Here is a 17,500-nt window from a genome sequence, read left to right as displayed (position 1 = left end):
GGGGTTGAGGAGATATCCTGATATCTGTGCGCAGTGTGTACAGGCCCCTATCCGCTCCATGCCTCCCGTCTAGTAAAATTCCACTTTTCCCCTTAATACACAATATCAATTTGTCTGACTATTGCGGCTCTCAGGGAGACAAATGGCCCTTCTGTCTCTGGTGAAGAAGCTAACAGGAGCTTATAAATGGGCGGCAGACCCTGCAGATAGCACAGATCAATCTTCTAACATGGAATTACTTACCCAAAACAAGGTGACCTCCAAGACACGAGCCGAGATTAAGTCACAAAATCTGACATGAACTTTTTACCCTCTGGAGGGCGCTCTCCATTACTACAGTACATCATGCAGCTTGGTATTAGATTAGTAATAGGACATAATAAGACAGGAAGCGGTTAACTGGAAATTACCCGCTAGATGGGAATCTATTAATGACTGATTATTTATTTACTGCCAACCTCTGATCTTCTTCAGACGTGAATTCTGGAAAATATAGAGTTAAAATGGGGCTTATTAACCTAATAATGGTTTACACTTCTTTACTGAGAGGAGGTATTGTGTTGTATTGTATTGTGTTGTACTACATTGTATCGTATTACATTGTGTTGTGTTGTATTGTATTGTACTACATTGTATCGTATTACATTGTGTTGTATTGTATTGTGTTGTGTTGTATTGTGTTGTCTTGTGTTGTGTTGTATTGTTTGGAGAGGCAGTGGCAAATGTCAAATGTGCTTCCCTCAAACATGTACAGAGATATCTGCTACAATAGTGGACACTTGTGGTTCTTCAGCACTAGAACTTCCAAGCTTTGGTTGAGAGTGGTAGTTTGGAAAAGCCAAGAACCACAGGTGGACCATGTTCTACAATATGACATTTAGACATTGACCTCCAAAAATGTCTCAGATCAATGTATAATTGTCCTAAAGGGATAGGGTGGACATGGGGTCCCATAACGCTAGGACAGTGGTGGCGAACCTATGGCACGGGTGCCAGAGGTGGCACTCAAAGCCCTTTCTGTGGGCACCCGGGCCATCGCCCCAGCACACCAGACAGGACTCAAAGAATTTTCCTGCAGTTCCAAGCAATTTAAAAGATGCTGCTTCCAGTCATATTTTAAAGTGATATTTACTTAGTTACTTGGGACTGTCGGAAGAGGCAGAATATGTAGACAGGGCCAAATTTTTTTGGAGGACCTCCTGCTGGCCCCATGATTCTCTGTGTACAGAGAGACACTGGAAAGAAGCTACAATTATGCACATTTTCCCTCCTTCTTTCTACTATGTTGCTGTCCTCAGGAGCCCAGTATGATTGAACGTTGTTGAAGAACATGGAGCAAAAAGTTACTGCTTTAACTGGTTGGCACCTTGCGATAAATGAGGGGGTTTGGGGTTGCAGTTTGGGCACTCAGTGGCTAAAAAGTTCGCCATCACTGCTCTAGGATATTGGGGCAGGTTATGTGTTGTAGTTCTAGCTGGACTGTTGGAGAACCACTATACTAGAGCCAGAAATATCCAAGTAATCTATCAATGTGTTCTCTACACCCCAAAATGTGTAGAATTTTGCCACCTGCAGGTCTAAACATGTTTTAACATGTAAGTACTGGGAGCTTGAGGGTGCAGCCACACGTTCAGTTTTTCGGATGCAGTTTCTGATGCCCAAAACAGGAGTGGAGTGAAAATAGAGGAGGAGTCGCAATTCTTAATGATAAGTCCTTAACCATTATGATCCAAACCTGCTTTTGGGTTCAAAAACTGCATCTGAAAAACTGAACGTGTGGCTGCACCCTAAGGGTAGACTTAGGGTCCCATAACTCCAGACTCACGCATGTTGAGAGTTCTAGTGGTTGGAGTCAGTGATATCCAAGTAACCTGTGAGCATGTTCCTGATTGAGTGGAAAGTTGGAGAACCTGGAGGAAGTCTACATAGTCATGTCATCAAATTCCAGACTCAAGTTACCTCTGGTTGGACATAATGGACATGATGATGGTTGTAGTGTCATAACAGCTGGTGAAACATTGCTACATAGCTAAAAATATATACAGTAACAAACCTATTAGTACTTTTTTAATCTCCAGTACTTATCTGGAGGAGATTAAAGGAACCTCTCAATTACATGGACATCCAAGTTTTCTGTTGACATTAGCCTGCGCCTGTCATGTATGCTGAGGGTTGTAGTTTCCCCAAAAGTGGAGAGCCACTGAACTAGACATGGTGGTATTAACATAGATCCTAGATGTGTGTTTTTGGATTGAGGAGGTAACTGAACAACCTGAAGGAAACCCAGACAATCATGGAACATACTGGATAAGCTTCAGACATGTTGGATAAGTACTCATTAATACCTGGTATAGGGTTGTAGTTTCACCAAAGTTAGAACATGGATGAAGAATGATAGGCAGAAGTTAGTTTGCTGTAACTCTATTTAGTAGCCCACTGATTTCTACACATACATAAAATATTTGTATTCATTTCCTGGAATGAGGAGGAAACTGAAGAACCTGGAGAAAACCAAAAACCAAACAGTGAAAATATAGGACAAGCTCCAGGGTAAAGGTATGGTTGGACAAGAACTCATTACCTGTGGCTGTTAAGGCATGCTGAGGGTTGTAGTACATTGCAGTAGGAGAAGAATCACCCAATATAATAATATATATCTTAATAGTCTATTAGTATTCTTCTGGACTGAAGATGAAACCAGAGAAACTGGAGGAACTTCACGAAGTCATAAGGAGGATCTACAAACTCTATGCAGAAGTTGTCCTTTTTAGCATATGAGCTCAGAATTTTATCAGAAAACAGCATCTGTGACACCATTGTAGACCACTACTAATGAAGGAACATTATGGACTCCATTCAGATAACAAAAGACAGCAGGTTACATAAAGGTGCTGGTACAAATAATTAAAAGATGATATAACCCGATAATTAGGACCATTATATAAAGAGCATTAATGCAGAGTGAATATGGATCATCCACATCTCCATTATGTCACACAATGGACACATCACCACACACAGATGTAGCAGAGCTGAGATTGTTGCTTTGTAGGCTCAGTGATAATCACTGTACTGTAATACACAGTGATATCTACACTTACTGTAGCTGTTATATAGCATACTCCTCTCTGCTACACCTTTTTATGAATGGCTCCAGCTCCTGCAGGTTCTGCTGTAGTGAAAACTCTACATTTCCCTCTATGTATTTAGCTGCTTGATACAATTTTGATCGGTTTTCCAGATAGTGGCTGCTAAATCTGCAAATTAAAGACCATAATTGATGCAGAAGTTTTTGCAGGTGCCCACAGGCTACAGAGGAACCTTGAACATTTTTGGAAACAGGAGCCAGAAATAATGAATCCTCTGTGCTAGAAATAACAACCTTTCATGGTGTAGAGTGAGGAACTGTAGCAGGAACAGTAACTCTGGTTCTTGATGGGGTTGGTCGTGGTTCATACATCAAGTTCAATACATTAGTATAAAAAACAACGGAGTAGTTGCAAAACTACAACCCCTAGTAGACCCTGCAGACTTCTATTACATCTGACCACAATAGTTTTAGGTTTGGAACAATTGGAGAGCCACAGCCTGAAGTCCACTGCTCTGCAAGTTGACTTATACTTCAAACTAGGAAGTGGTCACCTTAAAATTTAGACAGGTTGAGTAACTACAAGGACTAAAGTAATACAATTAGGACATGGCTGGGCTACAGGTTCCATAACTGGTCCATAACATACTATTCCTAGTTATCTTATGTTTACCCTTAAAGAGACATCTCTCAAATCCCACCCAAGTTATCCCCCTTTCTCACCTGGTTGTTCTTGCATAGATCTGCCCACATGCTGGTGCCATCTCCGCCCCTCATCAGGACATGGTAGGTGAAGAAATAAATGCCAGGGATGGAGCAGGTGAATTTCCCGGTAGTCGGGTCGTAATGATTGCCTAAGTTAGTGACCACATCGTCAAACTTAAGCAGCTCATAGCCCTCGTGCTGCCTCTTGAGCCCGGCATAGAAGGCGATTTTGGGCACAGTGCTGTAGGTTGCAGCACTGATAGCTCCAGCAGCATTTAGCCCAGGAGCTCCAGGTGGACCTGGAAGACCAAGTCTTCCCGGCTCCCCTTTCTCTCCTGGAGGTCCCATTGGTCCAGGAGGTCCTGGTTCTCCCGGCGGTCCTCTAGGACCAGCCTTTCCTGGTCGCCCAGGTTCTCCTTTAGGTCCTTGGATGAAGGTGGGCAGGGACTGAAGAAGACTATGATCCCGCACCGTCTCTGCAGTGGCAGTGCTGGGGGGCTTGGTCCCATAGGGGTCGCAGACCATACGGCAGGTACCCAGCATCTCGTAGTGTGCTGATGTCCCAGCTGAGTTGACCAGCACTGGGATAAGGATGACCAGCAGTAGGACCATGACCACCCCCAGAGCGCCTGCGGCCACCAGCCGCTTCCTGGCCACCAGCCGGCTCAGAGCTGGCCGTTCCTCCTGCCTGCTTTTCGACGAAATCTTGAAGCCTTTCTGAGCACCAACAATGAAAGAAAAATAAGAAAGACCAAGGGAGGTGACCAAGAAGTCTACTGAGGACCAGCCTGGGCAAGAAGTCAGGTGCTCTCCAAGGTGCTGCTGAACCTCAACTGACTCCAGGCACAAGACCTCCTCAGCTCTGGACTCTACTTCTCTTGTCCAACTTTGTCGTCTCTGTGAAGTCTCTAGAGGCTTCCAAGAAGGGCAGTCTCTTCTCTCCTTGTCCACGGGACAGTCTCCCTCCTCCCTTGGTGGTCTAAGTCCTAATTAGACTTAATGCACTCTACTCAGCAATGTCTCATCCTTCACCTCCTCAGAAGAATGGAGAAAGAAGCTGAGCTAAGCATCAAAGGCAATGGTAAGATTTCTCCCACCTCCAAGAGCCAGAAAACCCACGTGTAGCCCTTCAGAGATCTGCACCTCCCAGCTTCTTCTTCTTTAGGTTCCTAATTGCCATTGACTTTCCTCCTATATTCTGCAAACTCTGCCAGTTGCCATGAACTTTCCTGCTGGTAGTTCTCTGCTGAGGTGACCACAGCTGCTCTGAGCTGGAAGGGGGGTCTTCTGCAGATTGATGGTGTGATGGTGAGGGTGGAACCCTTAGCTCATCGCCCACTCCAGCATTGAGCATATCCATGCCTCTCAGCAATGCACAGGGCTTTCCAATAATCCTCACATTCACACAGAGCTCAGAGAACCAGGGATCCAACACCTGTAGATCAAAAGCCTGGAAGCCCCTGTGCCCAAATCCAGGGAGATCTCTTCTCCTCATATCTGCTCCTTGGAGATCTGCTAGCATTATGAATGCTTCAGAAGGAAAGCCAGGCTGTAGTGCAATGGAGAAGATAGTCACAGCTCAGAGCTCGGGTATAGCAGAGCCAGATGCAATGGAGGAGATGGGGTTTGCCTTCAGCTTGTGTCTCCATCAATAGTTAAATGTTGCAGTCTGTATTCTCACTGGAGGCTTGTAGTGCAGCACTGTGCCATATACCAGGCAGCTTGAGGCACAATATACAGTATCCGCTACCAAAATTAGGAGATTTTTGCCAAAAATTAATGTATTTGTCACTTACAGAACACGAGCCAGAAGATCTGAAGAAGTTCTGCTCTATAAAGAACCTGGAATTCTAGAATTTTACATAACCTGCAGCTCTTACAGTCAGGTCTCACCTTCTCCTCTGTAACCTAGGGCTTTGTAAAGGAAGATTGCGGCTGAATCCCAGGCTATTAACCCCTTCAGGCTCGCAGTGATACAATCTTTAATTTTTTTTTTTGCACAATTTCTTTTAACGTCTAATTTTTTTTTTTCGTTTTCGGGATAGATAGGTGACATTTGCGGCATTTTCTCCGAGAGAAGTGAGTGATTTGAAAAAAAAAAAATGAATTCATATACTGATTATTTTTACTACTTATTTTTTTAAGATATTTTAGAAAAAATAGTAAGAAATATGTTTTTTATATTTTTAAATTATTTTTTTTTGTCTTGTTAAAATATAGCAAATTTGGATTTATTTCATCTCTGTTATAGGGTCACTGGGTGTTTTCTAGTAATAAAACAGGGAGTCGTGGGGCCACCAAAAGCCCTAAAATTAAAAAAAGAAATTTCCATGTATGAGGCTTGTTATCTGCGAGACAAATCGTACTTCTCAGTATTGATATTTAATATTCCATGTAATGTACAGGGAAGCTGGAAAAAGATTCCAAAAAGTGCAGTCACGCCATTTTTCTATAGGTTTCAAATGAAAAGAAAAATATTTTGAACTTTTTTTTTTATGCAGTATGCCTTATTTTGACACCCATGACTTTTTTTCATACGGAACTGGGTAAAAAGTTTTATCTTTAATCGGTACCATTTTGAGGACTGTACAACCTTTTAATCACTTTTTATCAAAAGTTTTTATGTGTGGAAAAATAGTGGCGATTCAGATATTTGAAGCTTTTTTTTTTCCATTGTAGGATTTACCGAAGGGAATAATATACAGGCAGTCCCCGGGTTACATACAAGATAGGTTCAGTAGGTTTGTTCTTAGGTTGAGTTTGTATGTAAGTCGGAACCCTATACTTTATTATCGTAACCCCAGTCAAAATTTTTTTGGTCTCTGTGACAATTGGATTTTAAGTAGGGGACCACCTGTATATAATAATTCTTTATGTATATAGCGCACACAGATTACGCAGCGCTGCACAGAATTTGTCACATCTGTCCCTGTCCCCAATGGAGCTCACAATCTAATCAACCTAACAGTATGTTTTGGAGTGTGGGAGGAAACCGGAGGACCCGGAGGAAAACCATGCAAACACAGAGAGAACATAGAAACTCTTTGCAGATGTTGACCTGGGTGGTACCTGAACCAAGGACCCCAGCACTGCAAGGCTGTACTGCTACCCACTGAGCCACCATGCTGCCCAAATTAATTTACTAATTAATTAATTATTCATTAAATAACAATATTTTTTATATTTTGATAAATCAGAAATTGTAATACAAATTTTTTAGGACCCCTAAGGTACTTGAACACTAAGGGGTCTGATTGTTGATACAATAGACTGCATAGATTCAGGGTTTTTTGGCGCACATTCTTCATGAATCTGAATCTGGTGCCCCCTGCACTGCTCCGACAGAGTGCACCAACTTTTTTTTGGTGCACCTTTACCATGGGGCGTGTGACACAAGTATAGGACTTTGCAAAATAAATGTGGCGCACGGTCCGACTGAGCACCGGAACGCCACCTTCAGTGCAGAAATTTGTGTTGCATGATGACTAGTGCAGACTAGTGCACAAAATGGTCACATGCGACACATATGTGACGCAGACTCTACTTAAATACCTGTGCAAAGTGCGGCTTTAGTAAATGTGCCCCACTGTGCAGGATTTAGCTGATCAGTGAGTGTCAAAATACAAGGTTGAGTGATAAATACCACTTGAGATATTGATGACCTCTCCTATAGACAGTCCATACTATCAGTAGGGTTGGGGTCCAATGTTGTACAATATTACAATATTATTCACCTTACTTTACATCTACACCCAGGGCCGGATCAAGGGTGGTGGGGGCCCCTGGGCGCAAACTGGTGGGGGCCCTACCAACAATGTTTTAGGAAGTATCTAGCCAGCCCCCGTAGTATACAGCCTGCCAGCCTCCGTATATAGCCTTTCAGCTCCTGTAGTATATAACCTGCCAGCCTCAGTCGGAAACTGGTGGGGGCCCCTTTAAAAGTGAAAGTGGTCGGGGCCCCGGGGCTCGAGCCCCGGGAGCCCCTCCTTTAATCCGGCCCTGTCTACACCTATAGCCTCCCCCACAGTTATGGACTTTCCTGGCTGTCTTTATTCCCATATTTCCCTTGTTCTCATAGGGCCAGGAGTGCACCACCCATGAGGCGAGTTGAACCTCTTGCCTCAGGCAGCACCACCTGCAGCAAGATGGGGGGCGGGCAGCATCAGGGGAGCAGTGACTTGCTATAAAGCAGGACCTGACACTTACAAATAGTGTCACCTCCTATGTCAGCACGGGTGTGAGATACTGCACGGAGAACACAATAAGGAAATAACCAGATGGGGTGCAGGGAGAGCCATTCTATAGCTTTAGACTCATCCCTTGGGAAAGGTGGGTGTCCAATGACTTGAGTTCACTTTGCATGTGCATTGTGAGGCTGGGATCCTTCACCACACATGCTAAGAACATGCACCAGAGAGTCACCAGACCTCCTTTATTTTCATTGGGAAACTTAGAATCAATCAACAGAGGCCAAGCTTAGGGACCCAAACCTTTAAAGGGAACCTGTCACCAGGTCTTACTACTACTAGCCCCCTCAGGTAGGGAAAGCAATGTCTTTTTTAGAAATCTCTATAAAAAAATCTCCCCCAAAGTAAGGTAAAATATGACTCATTTCATTTTCACATGAGATGAGTCAAGTTTGTTGGCTGCCGGGGGAGAGTGAGTACAGAAGCCCCTATATTCTGTTCTATAGCACCTAGAAATATGCTGCTTGTGTCATAGTTCAGATAAGAATCTCTTCTTTAAGATCCAACAAGGTTTATGGTTCTGTGAACTACAGAACTGGAGATACAGGTCGTTAAACATCAGGTGGAGACTGGATCTTTATCTGCAGCTTGCATTGCTATCTATGTCTCTGGTTCTGTAGCTCACAGAATCAAAGGCTGAAAGATGAGATTCCTATCTTTAATATAGTATAAAAATCATGTTTTAAGTGCTACAGAGAGCTAAAGATATGGGCTGCTGAAGTGACACGTCCCCCGACAGCCATCAAACTTGACTCATCTCATGTGAAAACAAGCTAAGAATAAGTCATATTTGCCTGACTTCGGAGGAGATTTTTTTTGGGGGGTAAATGAGGGAATTGTAGAAAGGACATGTCATCCCCTACCTGAGGGGGCTGGTAGTTTAGTTGGGAAAAAAATCAGGTTCCCTTTAAGACCGTCCTGTCCCAACCTTTACATCTCAATAAGTTTCCTAGTAATGTTAATTTCATAGATGGAGCCTCGGACAAGGAAACATTCCCATCATCCTCTCATCTCAGATCAATTCCACCAGTAACAACAGTGAATATTCAGATAAAGCAAACAAATTGATCCCTCATTCCCTTCTCCCGGGCCCGGACCTGACAATCAGACTCCTCTGACATCCCCCTGTCTGTAAGTGAATGATGGCCGCCCCGAGGTGACTTATTACACCAAGATCAGAATCCAAAATGAGCCACAACAACAAGTTCTATAAAAGAAAAAAACTACAACAAAAAACACAAAAACTCTCCACTTCTGACGGCTTTACGCGCCGCCGCTTGGCATTTTATTATCTCCGTCTCCTTTTATTTTCGGTTTTTTTTTTCACTCCGCAACACAATAAGGTCAAAGAACCGGACACCGGGAAACAAAGATTTATTGATTCTCCCATTTAAGGAGAAATGTCAGATACGAGGAACGCGGCTTCCTGGGAGAGCGAGACGTAAACTTCCAGCGGAGAAATTCTGCAGCGGAGTCTTCGCTTGCGTTTCGCGATATCTTCTCCATCGCTCTGATAAGGACTTTCTGCTTTTCATCTTTTCATTTGTAAATATTGTATTTGTCCCGTTCTGCCTCCGTCTCTTCTGGAGGTTTTATCTGTCTCAGACACGGAGAAGCCGATGGTCACCAGAGTCTCCGCTCCCTCACACCACCAGGACCCGGCACTTTTGTCAGATTAAGGGCCTCGAGACCTGAATGTGAAATCGTTCTCATTGTCACTTCCAAACTTTTGACAAGTGATCAGATTAAAGGGGATCAAAGCGACAGAAGTTTGGATTTGTTGTTTGGTTTGGGAGTGGTGGACTATGGAAGAGACGGACGCGGTGACACGGGGACACGGCGTTACTGCGCCATAACACAATATTTACAGACAATCTGAGATCAGGATCCACAAACGGGGCAGATAATAGCCATTGGGGCTTATTTACTAAGGGTCCCGCGGCTTTTCGGGATCACACGGGGGATTGTGTCGCACGTGATCGGATTGTGTTGCAATCGCGCCAGCTTTCACGCGACACAAATCGGGGGGCGGGCCGTCGGATGTTCCAGCGGATTCGGACTAAGCGCAGGATTTAACATTTAAATTTGTGTCGCATCCAATGCACTTATATGCACCGGGAAGAAGAAGGTGAACTCCGGGGAACCTGAGTCGGGAAGCGACACATGCAGGAAATTGGGCGTAGGATCTACGTTGATCGCGGCACAGTGCATCACCGTCAGAGAGTCTGGATCGGGGATCGCGACTTGGACGGGTAAGTAAATGTGCTTAGCTGCTCCTGCTCTACAACATGCTGCCTGCAGATAGGGCACTAGGTACAACCTGCTCAGCTGCTCCTGTTCTATAACATGCTGTCTGCAGGTAGGACACTATGTACAGTATGCTCAGCTCCTCCTGCTCTATAACATACTGCCTGCAAATAGGACACTATGTACAATCTGCTCAGCTCCTCCTGCTCTATAACATACTGCCTGCAAATAGGACACTATGTACAATCTGCTCAGCTCCTCCTGCTCTATAACTTACTGCCTGCAAATAGGACACTATGTACAATCTGCTCAGCTCCTCCTGCTCTATAACATGCTGCCTGCAAATAGGACACTATGTACAATCTGCTCAGCTCCTCCTGCTCTATAACATGTGTCCTGCAGGTAGGACACTATGGGCCACATGTATCACTCGTTTTTTCTGTTATTTTTGCGCCTTTTCATACTGGCGCACTGTTTTTGTGCCATTTTTGCGATTAAACGCCAAACTAGCCGCGCAGCAAAAATAAGAAGCTTTCCCTCATTTATCCTAGCAATGCAGTTGTTTTGCTGCGCCTAATGATATTCATCACTTGCAACTTTTTCATTTAGGAGCAAAAACACTCCAGCCCGAAGGTGGCATTATCTGAGAAGAAAGCACTGAGCCCCTTTGTAGAACAGCTCATTTCTAGCTGCAAAGCTCAGCCAGACACTAGAACAGATAATACACACACTACATACACTACATACACTGCAGACACTAGAACAGTGATGGCGACCCTTTTAGCGGCCGAGTGCCAAAACTGCAACCCAAACCCCCCTTATTTATTGCGAGGTGCCAACCAAAAATCAAAGCAGTAACTTATTGCTCCCTGTTCTTTAAAGGAAACCTACCACTTGAAGTGTCAGGTTTCCGATGGCAATACCGAGCACCAGCTCAGGGTGAGCTGGTGCCGGCGCTTATTTTTGTTAGTGTTTTAAACCGCGGTATCGCGGTTTAAAACACTTTTTAAACTTTATAGCGGGCGCAGGGAGGTACGCGCTCGGCGCTTACCGTGCACGCGGCTACATAGGAAGTGAAGGAGAGCCGCGCGCACGGTAAGCGCCCAGCGCATACCTGCCTGCGCCGGCTATAAAGTTTAAAAAGTGTTTTAAACCGCGATACCGCGGTTTAAAACACTAACAAAAATAAGCGCCGGCACCAGCTCACCCTGAGCTGGTGCCCGGTATTTCCATCGGAAACCTGCCACTACAAGTGGTAGGTTTCCTTTAACAATGTTCGATCATACTGGCCTCCTGAGGACAAGATGGAAAATCTGCATCATTTTAGCTTTTTTTCCAGTGTCCCTCTGTACACAGAGAATCGTGGGGCCAGCAGAAGGTCCTCCAAAGATAATTCGGCCCTGTCTATTCATTCTCCCTCTTCCTACAGTCCCAAGTAGCGAAGTAAGTATCACTTATATGTAATATGTGACTGAAAGCTGCATCTTTTAAGTTGCTTGGAACTGCAGGAAGATTCTTTGAGTCCTGTCTGGTGTGCTGGGGTGATGGCCCGAGTGCCAACAAATAGGGCTCTGAGTGCCGCCTCTGGCACACGTGCCATAGGTTCGCCACCGCTGCACTAGAACATATAATACAGACATGAGATGCTCTGCAGACAGGAGCTGCAAACTCTATTTACAGCTCATCACCTTCAATTTACAAAACATTCTGCAGAATCCTGAGCTCAGAGCAAGAGAGAAGAGAACTTTGCAGAATGTTGCAGATACTACAGACAAGTATCCCCCATGTAATTCTGCACAGTATCACCAGTGTGTCTGAGGGGGATACTGTGCAGAATTACAGGGGTGCAGCAGGAGACCAGCACTGGGGGATCCCCTCCAGGAGAAGCCACTGCTGAGGAGGTCACTGGGTGCTGGGTGTCACACACCTGGGTGCTGCTGAGGAGGTCACTGGGTGCAGGGTGTCACACACCTGGGTGCTGCTGTGGGTGTTATCTTCATTCTGGGCTGTGGGAGAAGCAGAGAGGAGCTTGTAGCAGGATCACATGTAAGTGCCTGAATCTAACATTGCGCCTAAACTGCGCCAAAATTGCGCCTAAACTGTTTTAAAGTAAAGTGATTAATAAGAGGCAGGTAATTACCTTATCACAGATGGTTGTAGCTTGTGATAAATCTGGCAAAACAGTGCGCAAGAATTTAGGCGCAACTACTACACTTAGGCGCACAAAAGTGATAAATGTGGCCCTATGTATCACATGGTTTCAGGAATTTGGAGTCCTTATTCCATGTGACAGATCCACTTTAAAACTTAAACTGCATTGTATGAGAAGTCGGCGGCCGTACTGATAATTTTTCAAAATTAAGATGGGTAAAATGCTCAGTAAATTCAATTCTTTTTGCGTTGGCCTGTAATGAAGAAAGGAAACTTTTATGTAGTTTTGAGATTTTTCACTTTTGATGTCACCGTAACAATAGATGCCGGCTCTCAGGTTCTGCCATTTGTATTTCTATAACAACCATTGTGGAAGCGATAATCAGTAATGGTGCTTGAAAGAGCGCAGAACATTACATTTGCTTTGATGTTAAAGAGACCCCCCCCAGCCCGCCCTCCCCTTTAATATACATATTATGTAAAACCACAGAGACACGGAGCAGACGTGTCCCTTTGTGGAGATTCTTGTAATAGTCTATTCTGACACTTTTTGAGTTATTATGGGTGAAATCTATTGATGGTGACAATACCAGAGTCTATAGGCGCAGACTGTCTGGAAACTTAGACACTGCCCCTCGCTTGTCTATATTAACCTCTTGATGCTGAACCTGTTTTATCCTTCACCTTGAATACCCAGAATTTCTCTAAACTTTTCCATTGCATTGTCTTCTTCTGTTTCATTTTGCTGTTGCTCTCACTATATTGGGGTTTGTTTTTAGCAGGACAGCTGTGTTTTTCAATAGCGCCATATCTGTGTTACATCAGGTTTATTAAGAAAACTTTAACAGTAACTTTTTTTATTTTATTTATACTACTTTTGTACATATTGCCATTATTATGTTCCTCAAATTGTTAGTTTTTACTTGGAGTGGAAGTGAAAATTATATTGTTCTAACTTTTTATAATTTTTCTTTTTTTACACACTTCACTATATGAGTTGCAATTTTATTCTTATTTCGGGGGTCACTGTGATATGAAATATGTAGATGTTTTCACTTTTACCAAATAGAAAAAAAAAAATTGCCATTTAACAAAATGGTTTCTTTTTTTGTCACTAAGGAGTGTTTTTTTAACACATTGGGGGTCATTTACTAAGGGCCCGATTCGCGTTTTCCCGACGTGTTACCTGAATATTTCCGATTTGCGCCGATTTCCCCTGAATTGCCCCGGGATTTTGGCGCACGTGGGATTGTGGCGCATCGGCGCCGGCATGCATGCAAAGGAAATCGGGGGAGCGTGGCCGAACGGTAACTCGACGGATTCGGTAAAACCGCCACATTAAAAAAAAAAAAATGGTTGCACGGGCCATACTCACATGCACCACGATGAAGACGATGAACTCAGCGCCACCTGGTGGACATCGGGTGCAGGACCTTCATGAATCGCCGGAAGACCCGAACGCTCGTCAGAGAAGCCGCCGTGGGAACGCGAATGGACCGGGTAAGTAAATGTGACCCATTTTATTTAAAAATTACTTTTGTTCAGTCCCTCTAGGAGACTTCACATTGTGCTCCTGTGATTGCTCCTATAATATTTTGCTACGTTAGAATACGATGGGGCAGATTTACTTACCCGGCCCATTCGCAATCCAGCGGCGCGTTCTCTGCGGTGGATTCGGGTCCGGCCAGGATTTATTAAGATAGTTCCTCCGACGTCTGCTGCGCTGAAGAGCATCGGAAAGCACTGGAATACACCGAGCCGGGCTGAGTGAAGGTAAGTGTAATTTTCGCAACACATTTTTTTTTTTTTAATGCGACGGTTTTTCCGAATCTGTCGGGTTTTCGTTCGGCCACGCCCCCCCGATTTCCCTCGTGTGCATGCCGGCATCGATGCGCCAAAATCCGATCGCGTGCGCCAAAATCCCAGGGCAATTCAGGGAAAAACGGTGCAAATCGGAGATATTCGAGTAACACGTTGGGAAAACGCGAATCGGGCCCTTAGTAAATGACCCCCATTGTGTTCTAAACTGCCTGAGGTGTAAACTCACTGGAGCCTCAATGTACATTGGTGTTAATATGCAATATTCTTTATTTGTATAGCACACACAGATTACGCAGCGCTGCACAGAGCTTGTCACATCAGTCCCTGTCCCCAATGGGGCTCACAATCTAATCAACCTATCTGTATGTTTTGGAGTGTGGGAGGAAACCGGAGGACCCGGAGAAAACCCATGCATACCGCATATATAATATAACCATGAAGGGGCAGTAGATAATATAACCATGAGATATCTGGATATAATGTCGCCACGTGAGTTCACTAGAAAGGGGCCCACTGAGGCTCCGTCGCCTAGGGGCCCACTGAAACCTGGAGCCGACCTTGAGTTAATGGGGCAGATTTACTTACCCGGTCCATTCCCGATCCAGTGGCGCGTTCTCTGCAGTGGATTCGGGTCCGGCCGGGATTTATTAAGGTAGTTCCTCCGATGTCCACCAGGTGGCGCTGCTGCGCTGAAAAGCATCGGAACGCGCTGGAGTTCACCGAGCCGGGCTGAGTGAAGGTAAGTGCAAGCTCCGCGACAGATTTTTTTTTTAAATGCGGCGGTTTTTCCGAATCCGTCGGGTTTTCGTTCGGCCACGCCCCCGATTTCCATCGCATGAATGCCAGCGCCGATGCGCCACAATCCGATCGCGTGCGCCAAAATCCCGGGGCAATTCATGGGAAATCGGCGCAAATCGGAAATATTCGGGTAATACGCCGGGAAAACGCGAATCGGCCCCTTAGTAAATGACCCCCAATGTATCTAGTGAATGTTGTCAGACTCTTTCCCTACTTTCAACACTGATATTTACTCTCAATTCTCTCCGTACTCCGTCTACTTCTTCAAAGATAGACTTCAAATTACCACCTTCGTGTTGTCAATGGATTCCTTTAACAATTATGGGGAAAAAGCCCTTTAAATTAGTAAAAATAAAAAAATGACAAACGTGAACTACAATTCCCTAAATCAGTGATGGCTAACCTATGGCACTGGTGCCAGAGGTGGCACTCGGAGCCCTTTCTGTGGGCACTCAGGCCATCACCAGAGAGGACTCCAGGTATCTTCCTGCAGTCCCAGACAGCCCAGGACTTGCTGTGCACAGAGCTATTTTAAAGTGACAGCTCTACCTGGGACTATTTTCTGCTTTATTGGTGCCTCAGGGGCTGGTATCAATGAAATCTGTGACCGAGAAGGGAGTATAAATAACAAATTACATTTCTGTGTTGGCACTTTGCGATAAATAAGCAGGTCTTTGTTGTAGTTTGGGCACTCGGCCTCTAAAAGGTTCGCCATCACTGCCCTAAATGAATTCAATCTGAAATCACGGTAACTACTTCCTCATGTATATCGCCCTGTATGACCATCCGCTGCCCTTTTTGGCTGACTTGTAGTGTTCTGGTTCTGTGTAATGTTTCCTGAGATAGTAGAATTTTCTTCATGAACCGGAAGGCTCAGGATGAACAGATTCCAGGTCAGAGCTAGTGATACTACTGCCAGGCACTGATAACGCCTCCTCTAATGATAAGGGGTGTAGAACAATCATGTATCTGCCCCCAGCTCCGTATAATGTAGGTTCATCAGTTTTTTGGGGGTTTAGCTAATATCTTCCTGCATAGAAATCCATTGGGAAAGTGTGAAGCTGTTTGATTGTAGAGATCCTCTCCCTGCTCCTTCCTCATCAGATGTTCTCAGAGGACGGATGAGTCTGGCGTGCCATGGAAGTACAGGAAAATATCGGGGGATTGTTTGTCTGGGAGTGTAAGAGCACAAACTTCAGAGCAGGAATGTAGGAGGAACATCTGCTTCTAGATAAAGAAGAAAATTCTACCATCTTATCCTCCCGGCTGGTAAAAACTGCATCAAATCAAACAAAAATATACATTCTGATGGATAATATGAGACATGGAACATGTATACTGTATCTTGTGCCCCAATCGATTATATACATTGTAACAATATTGTGTGTGTGTGGGGGAGGGGGGGGGGAATGTATCATAAACTGGCGCATCGTGACCCAAACCTAGACCCCTTCATTCGCTGGATCTATCAGGAGGCTCTGGATTCTGGATAGATATCTGGTGACGAGGGGGAAATTGCTGGACGCATCGGGAACCTGGCACAAGTCAATCAGCTGCCTATAAAGCCAGTAGGATCTTGTCATGTATCAGTAGAGGTCTGGACTCTCAGGATAGGGATGTAATATTACCACTATACAAGGCATTGGTTCGGCCTCACCTGGAATATGCCGTCCAGTTCTGGGATCCAGTCCATAAAAAGAATTCCCTGGAGCTGGAGAGGGGACAACGAAGAGCCACAAAAATGATAAGGGGTATGGAGGGTCTCGGTTATGTTAAAAAACAACTAGATTTATTTAGTCTGGAAAAGAGACGACTACGAGGGACCATGATTAATTTATATAAATATATGAATGGTCCATACAAAAAATATGGGGGTAAATTGTTTCAGATTAGATCAAATCAAAAGACGAGGGGGCACTGTCTCCGTCTGGAGAAAACAAGGTTTAATCACCAGAGGCGACAGGGCTTTTTTACTATGAGAACTGTGAATCTGTGGAATAGCCGAGCTCAGGCACTGGTCACAGCAGGGACAGCAGAGAGCTTCAAGAAGGGTCTAGATGCCTTTTTACACCTAAATAACATTGATGGGTATGTTATATAGAATTGTTTCCCCTAAATCCCTTCCTCATCCAATCCCTTCCCTTCCAGGGCTACACAAAGTATCCAACCTGGCGGGCTGAGACCTACTTCCCTGCTCTTCCTGTGGTCTTCAGGCACAATGTAATGATGATGTCATGAGAGGAGAGCAGATTAACGGGGTATATATTATGTACTAGAGAGATTTGGGGATATATCGGGAGATTTTTCACCACTTTGGTTTTTTGACTACTTTTTGAGACTTTTCAGGAAGCAGTTATTTTAAAATTGGGAAACAAAAAGTTGCTGGAGTATTTTGGAAAGCTCCATAACTTTCTTAATTTTAGCTTTCCTGACATAAGGTAAA

General features: G+C 44.5%; 2 protein-coding genes across 2 annotated transcripts in view; one reads left to right on the top strand and one right to left on the bottom strand.

The window, feature by feature from the left end:
• The window catches only part of C1QL3 (complement C1q like 3), a 34,483-nt gene extending 29,175 nt beyond the window's left edge, over nt 1-5,308 (bottom strand). Inside the window, exon 1 of the mRNA XM_072154227.1 lies at nt 3,812-5,308. Within this exon, the coding sequence (XP_072010328.1) occupies nt 3,812-4,405 (594 nt within the window). The 5' untranslated portion in view covers nt 4,406-5,308. The remainder of the gene's footprint in view (nt 1-3,811) is intronic.
• The window catches only part of PTER (phosphotriesterase related), a 94,421-nt gene that overhangs the window by 72,490 nt on the left and 4,431 nt on the right, over nt 1-17,500 (top strand). The window lies entirely within an intron of this gene.

Source organism: Engystomops pustulosus, chromosome 5 (assembly GCF_040894005.1).
Source record: "Engystomops pustulosus chromosome 5, aEngPut4.maternal, whole genome shotgun sequence".
Classification (NCBI taxonomy): Eukaryota; Metazoa; Chordata; class Amphibia; order Anura; family Leptodactylidae; genus Engystomops; species Engystomops pustulosus.
This window is presented reverse-complemented; position numbering and strand designations above follow the sequence as displayed.